Here is a 7,297-nt window from a genome sequence, read left to right as displayed (position 1 = left end):
AAGCCTGTGATCCATACTGGTGGCATTTAGCACCTGCGCGCACATGAGAAATCTCCTCTCAAGACGACGCATGCTGGTTCCAACTTGAACTTCGAGGGTCTTTTTCCAAGCGAACCGGGGCTCTGGAGGTCGCAGATGGACGCTGTTTGTCAGTGAGCGCGCGTCTCTCGCCTGTAGGCGCCCTGCCCTTTAGACGCGCCAGGCCTCGCCAGCCCGCTGCATGCCAAACAGACAGACCTGTGCGCTCAGATGCAGCTGCCGAGGCGGAGGGGGAGGACGAGAGGGGGTGAAGAAGATGGGGAGAAAAAGGAAGGTAAGCGAGCTGGAGGAGGATGACGTAGATGAGGAGGAGGAAGACAAGAATGTGGAGGAGGGAGGAGGAGAAAGATGAGAAGGGCGCGGAGGAAAATAAGCTGCTTGGGGAAGATGAGGACCCTACCCTATATTAAAACCCGATCCTATAACAAAACCCTACTTTGAAACCGTAAGTCCCCTTTGAAACCCTAACCTTATGTTGGAATCCTACTTTGAAACCCTAACACTACTTTGAAACCCTAACCCTTCTTTGAAATCCTAAGCCTACATTGAAATCCTACTTTGAAACCCTAACTCTACATTGAAACCCTACTTTCAAACCCTAACTCAACATTGAAACCCTAACCCTACTTTGAAACCCTAACCCTATATTGAAACCCTAACCCTTGTTTGAAACCCGAACCATACTTTGAAACCCGAACCCTACTTTGAAACTCTTCTTTGAAACCGTAACCCTACATTGGAATCCTACTTTGAAACCCTAACACTAGATTGAAACCCTACTTTGAAACCCTACTCCTACTTCGAAGCCCTTCTTTGAAACCCTAACGTTACTTTGAAAGTTGAATTCGAAACACAAACCTGCATCGAAACCGTACTTTGCAACCCTAACCCTACATCAAAACGCTACTTTGAAAACCTAACTCTAAATCGAAACCCTACTTTGAAGCCCCAAAACTACTTTGAAACCTTAACGCCACATTGAAACCCTACTTTGAGACCCTACCCCTACTTTGAAACCCGAACACTACATTGAAAGTCTCATTTGAAAACCTATGACCCCATGTTCTATATAAATATGAGATAAAATCACACAAAGGCCATTTAGCAACTTTTAGCAACAAACAGACCTTTTCACTATGACATCAGGGACTGCGGTTCGTGGTGACATTCCCCCGATAGGAGTTGACACAGGTGAGGAAGAGGAAGGGGACAGAAGGTGAACGTCGACAGCGGAGCTGCGTGTCGATGGCTGAGCGATATCGCGGACCTTCGCCCTCGCCTAGTCGGCGCGTTATCGCAAAACAGACCCCCACCTCCCTCCACACACACAGGGGAGTTCATATATTCATGCATGCTTTCAGATGATAGTCTCATTATAAAAATTACACGTGTACGGCATGCGTGTGGACAGTTTATACATCCTGCAGCCGCTTTGGATCCGAATGTGTCCTCTCTCATTTTTACAGCGTGTGTGTGCGTAGGAGTGTATGTGCATGTGTAGGCTTGTGTGTGTGTGTGTGTGTGTGTGTGGGTGTGTGTGTGTGTGTGTGTGTGTGTGTGTGTGTGTGTGGGTGTTTGAGGGGGATCTCTGGGGTCGTTGTACATGTTGTTCATTTGCACTTTTTATTTCCTCGTCATGAAGCCGTGAGATAAAAAGACAACTCTCACTTCTGATGTCTATTCTGATACTCAATAAAGGTTGTGATTTATGGCAGGATTTTCCAACCCTGGCCGCGAGCCACTTTGGACCAGGCCGCACAGATGAAAGAATAATACAAAACTTACAGAACTTCCGGTTTATGTATTGTTCGAGAATGATAAATATTTTATTTTGAAAAGTCACAAGTTAATATGGCTACATAAAATGTGGCTTCACATTTATTGTTCTATCTAAAAAAAAAAACAGTTTTTGTGTTGCTCGTATCATTCATGCACGTTATATTTGTTCTGTTCTTCTGTGGTGTCTGTTGCATATTTAAGCGTTACCATTAGTGACCATATTAAAGTGTTGTTGTACTTGTTACCAGAGGTGGGAATTCCGTCTGACCAACAAACCGGTCCGTCTGTCCATCTATGACAGATGCCCGTTATGCAGGCGATAAGCGATAAACGGGAAACTTAAAAAAAAAAGACGGACTAAGCATAAGTGGAAGTGGATTTTCACCTGTGTATGTAATTGCCTATAACCTGACAATGATGATTAAAAACACTGCTGCTATGGAACTTGAAGAAATGACTCCAAAAACTACGACTGTCCACATATGAGAGATGTATTCTTGATTCGTTTCTCAAAGCCAAAAACTCAGAGGGATAAATGTGAACGATGGAACGATGGTGTTGCACCCTCACAGGGAAAGACACGTCTCATTCTTTGTTTGGGCAAATTTACTTTCCTAGTTCGGTTGGTTTACGTGAAGCATTTAATATCGAACAGGCATTGACTCACTAGCTCTGTAACCTTTTGGTCCTAACAAAACTATTGTAATTAGAAAATATATGACAATATGACAAAATAGGACTGTTACCCTTACTGAAAATATTTGTTTCACACATGAATGAAATATTAATCTTTAGCACTTCTTGGTTGCAGCACCAGAAAGGTGAAGCCTTTCACCTTCATATGTAGTAAAATGTGTAGTAAACACGGATGGAAGGGTACCCAGGCGGCAGACGGGTGGCGATTGACAGTCCCACAAATTTTAGTAAAATGACCACCTCTGTTGTTACGCTTATTATGGTGTTGACCAGAGTTGGGCATTTTACCAAAAAATTGAGTGTCCGTTATTTGACATCCATCTGCAGCGTGGGTACCCTTCCATTGTCCGTCATTCGCCTTTTTTTCGTCTATTGGCCGGTCCGCCTCTAATTTTAAACGTCCGTCCGTCGGGGAGTCTGACTAAACTTTCACCTGCTGCAAGCCTCGGCCGCGGCCAATGGGAAACTGAAACCTCTGTTATAGGGATTGTGGTATTACCCTCCCCATCTTGTAATGGTATGTCCCAGGAGCAGGAGGGAGGGGCAGTGTACATGAAGTCAGAATGCAAGGAAATACAGGCACTTGAATGCTACTGTCTCCTGTCTCTTTATACAAACAGCCTCAAACAGCCTCGCTGCGACCATTGAAGCCTCATCGCAAAAAAAGACTAGACGATTAAAGACGATATTTGAACAGAAAGAGTGACTCACTGTGCTTTGGAAGCCTGTTCACAGCCTGGGCCATTACTCAAATCTGTTCCCCGGGCAACTACAACTCACTATTGTTCCTCGCCGCGCTTTCCACGCCCATCGAAGCAATGCCGCGAAAATGGACTAATGACGGATTACAGACGAATGACGGATTGAATAAAGGGGCTTCCGACTATGCTTAGTCCGTCTATTTTAAAATTTTACCCGTCATTCATCAACCGTCAGCAAAATGGGTGTCCGTCAATGACGGATATACAGACCAGGTCATCACATAGACGGAATGCCCAGCTCTGGTGTTGACGCTAACAGGAAGTCCGCCATTTTGATTTTACTTTGGAATTTGGTGCCATTTTTTGGCCTTTTATAAAGATTATATTTTACCAAACGTCTCCTAGAAAATGTATCCAATCTTCTTCAAACTTTGGGCGATTCATCCAAAGTTGTTTAAGTTATCGGAAGCTTTTGATTTTGTCAAACGCTGTTGCCATGGCGATGCGCTGTTTGCAGAGAAACATGGTGTTTTTGAGGGTATAAACCTAAAAACGATGAAAACAAAATGGCTCTCTAGCACCATCTACAGTACAAAAATAAAAACAATCCCGGTACGCTTGACCGAGGGCTACGAAAACTGGCAAGCACGTGTCGCCTCCCCCTAAGACATTGAAAGGAAAAAAAAAACATTGTAAGCATATGCTCAACAGGTGAACTTTTTTTTTTTTTTTAAAGGTACATAAATATACACAGTAGATTCATGTTTTTTGTTGGAGCATTTTATTAAAGTAATCACAAATAAAACAAGCAGTTTGGCTCATGTAATGTTTTATTTCACTCGATGATCTATGATGTGTATACCAACCAGTAAATAAATACAAACAAACCCCATACACCGCATCCCACCTCCAGTTGAGAGAGTGTAGTACTGCACTTCCCCAACAGTGATCCAAGGTTATAATAAAGTTTGCAAAGAAAATTAACTGTGTCTATACAACAGGAGCTGAACAAAGTGCTCAGGTTGTTTGAAAATAAAATGCTTACGCCGCTGTAGAAAAAAAAAATGCTGTAAGCCCTTGTTGAATTTACAAATAACAAAGACAAAATACAAAACTCAACATGAAACATGCACACAAGCTCACATTAAAAAAACGAACAGCCTGGTAAACATGAGTGTACTAACAGTACACTATTAGGTATGACCGCACAATCTACAGTGCATAAAAAAAGAGCACGCACCTTTGTTCAAATGCCAGGTTTTTGTGATACCCAAAAATAAATAAAAAATAGTTTCAATCTTTGTCCACAAATACAAGATACAACTGATTATATATATATACATATATATATATATATATATATATATATATATATACATATTTTGTGAGGGGAAGTGAAAATAAAATGAAATTCTCAAACTTAAATGGGAGTCAGCACACGTCACCATTTAAAGTGCCTCTGATTAACCTCAAATAAATTTCAACTGTTCTACTTGGCTTTTCCTTTTTTTATGCTTTCAAGCAGATTCCTGAAAGTTTAGTGAAGTTGTCTTTCAGCTTGAGGTGTGGCCTTAAGCATTCTGGAGGGAATTGTGAACAGTTCCAAATAGCAGTCAGTGATGACACAAAATCTTCAAGCTTTTGCCAGAAAGCAAAAAAGGTGAGGAAAAGCCGACTAGACAGCTGCACTTTATTTGGGATTAATCAGATACTTTAAAATGTGGCAGCTGTGTGCTCACTCATTTTGAGAGGCACATTATCTCAGCTGTTTGATTTTTACTTACCCTCTCCATTTTTTTAAATTATTTAGTTGTTGTGTAGGTTATAGGGCACAATGCTGGAAAAAGTTTTCTAATACTTATATTGATGTAATTTCTTATATCACAAAAAAATGACATTTTAATAGGGTTGTGGGGTATTTTCATATCCACTGTACATGCAAATTGTCACATTTGATTGACAGTCAAAGTTTTAGTAGAAGTCAACAGTAAACTTTGATGTGAAATTGTACTGCATCAGACACGGACGTTTTTTTAGTCCTGTAATTTGCCAGGCCACATAAAAAAATTAAAAAAAAGATTTGTAACGAATCTTACTACATTGTGCAGGTGAACCTAATGTTGTGGCCTGAGAGCGTTCATAATGATGTGTGGGGTAACCGGGATAAAAAGGGCCCTGCAATTTAAGTCCAGAGTTGGCTTTGGCCCTTTTAACCCCCACATTTAGGTTTGCCTGTCGTGAGACACACGGCCTGCATTCCAACATGCAGACACACACACTCACGAGCACACACACAGACTGGAAACTTGTCTACTTGTCGGGCCCCTTGCTCTCCCCGTCGTCGGCATTGTGGTGCCTCCTGTCGTGGGGCGGGTCTCGGTAGCCTCTGTGCTCGCGTCTATCGCGGCACTCCTGGCAGTCTTCACCCTCTTCGTCATCCTCGTGGATGATCTCCACCTCCAGGCGGCCAATGTAGAGGGATACGGCGCACAGCCAGAAGAGAGCCACGCTGCCCACCACAGCCCCCTGGATGAGCAGGGCGGGCATGGACAGCAGCATTAGCCTCCGCAGGGACAAGAGGCTGCCCACGTAGGAGGCGCCTCCGAAGGAAACGCAGGCACCACCCAGGATGAAGAACGCTGTAGGAAAACACACATTGTATCTTACATCGCATCGCTCCAATTAATCCATGATTAGTGCATTCTCCGAGCAGTGATACTCAAAGAGTGGGTCAGTTCAGTTGTATATAACCTTTAAGTGAAGTTTTCATTACTTTTTATTTAACAGCATGATCTCTGAGAGGCATTTGTGATATTTTGCCCCTGTAAAAAGCCACATCTAGAGTTTGCGTTATGGCTGCATGGCTCAGTTACCGTATGCCGCCTCTCGTCCCACTTCGCTCTGCACGAAGGCGATGACGCCAATTCCGGTTGCAAGCAGACCATTTCGGAACCACGAGAGAAAACCTGCAAGACAGTAAAAAAAATCATTCAAGCAACTTGATGATGTTAACAGTGTATGGAGGTTCTCACACCAATGACTGCCAAAGATAGGGAAGAACAACTTTTACAAAAATCGCTCTCACACTTAAGTTATATAAAGGCTAATAGTCTGAATCAAGAACAAAGAAAGATTGTAACGCGGTACTGAGAGGTTTAGGAGGAAGCAAGCCAGAACAGCAAATTTAAGGCAAGGAAGGAAGGATGCAAAATAAAAAGATGAGGGTAGGAAGGAAAAGAAAAGAAAAAAAGCTTGTCTGAGAATTTTACCTTCTCTAAACTTTTGAATGCACGTCGAGAGTTAAATGGTTTATTATTTACAAATACATATACAAAAAAAGTAAGCAAATCTAATTGAAGTCGATAAAATGTCTATCATATTAATTCTTGGTTCATTTGCCTTAATTTAGTGTAAGCCTAATTCATAAGACAAACATTGATGAATAATAAAGCTGATATTATTGTAACACAGATTAATTCATTCCTTGTGTTTGTTTAAAAAGATAATGGGAAGAGGACCTTATTAGAATCACAATATTGAGATGAGGAAGTCCTTGGAAATATATTGCTTAATTCATGGATCTTAACCCTGTAGTGAATTTAGCAGTTCAGCTCTTCTTTACAGAACAGTCTATAAAGCGCTGAAACTTTGAATAGATGGACATACAGTATTGTTTCAAAAGGTCAATTTCAGTTTTTCTGTAAAGATTATGCTGTATGCATTTTATGTTCATCCTGAACTATCACCTGAAAGATCAATTTTCTCAACTTTTTGTGAGTAGTGCATTTGCTTTCATTCCTCAAAATGCCACTGTGGTCCTTCAGAACACGGAAGTAGATTTAAAATCCAGACCACATTTTACGCCACTTTAACTCCCTATCATTGTAGCGATTTTGTAAAAGTTTAGCTCAAATTTTGCCACAGCTTTTAGTGTGTACAGAGGTGCTGTGTTCAGTCTCCAGTGGCCTTGGTACATTACCTGTTTCGTGAGACTTCCTCAGCATCTGCCAGAGGAAAAAGTAAATTCATTTGAACCCCACAACAAATGAAATACGGGAGCTGACAGAGACATTGTACAAGTT

At 41.7% G+C, this 7,297-nt stretch overlaps 1 protein-coding gene across 1 annotated transcript in view; it reads right to left on the bottom strand.

The window, feature by feature from the left end:
- Positions 1-5,087: 5,087 nt before the first annotated feature.
- tmem160 (transmembrane protein 160) overlaps positions 5,088-7,297 on the bottom strand; it is a 2,572-nt gene continuing 362 nt past the window's right edge. Inside the window, exons 2-4 of the mRNA XM_086036888.1 lie at positions 7,195-7,219; positions 6,089-6,181; positions 5,088-5,854 (exon numbers count right to left, since the gene is read on the bottom strand). Of these exons, the coding sequence (XP_085893014.1) occupies positions 5,526-5,854; positions 6,089-6,181; positions 7,195-7,219 (447 nt within the window). The 3' untranslated portion in view covers positions 5,088-5,525. The remainder of the gene's footprint in view (positions 5,855-6,088; positions 6,182-7,194; positions 7,220-7,297) is intronic.

Source organism: Filicampus tigris, chromosome 7 (assembly GCF_054856515.1).
Source record: "Filicampus tigris isolate MCC_2025a chromosome 7, RoL_Ftig_1.0, whole genome shotgun sequence".
Taxonomy (NCBI): Eukaryota; Metazoa; Chordata; class Actinopteri; order Syngnathiformes; family Syngnathidae; genus Filicampus; species Filicampus tigris.
Note: the sequence above shows the minus strand (reverse complement) of the source record. Positions and strands in the feature narration are given on the sequence as shown.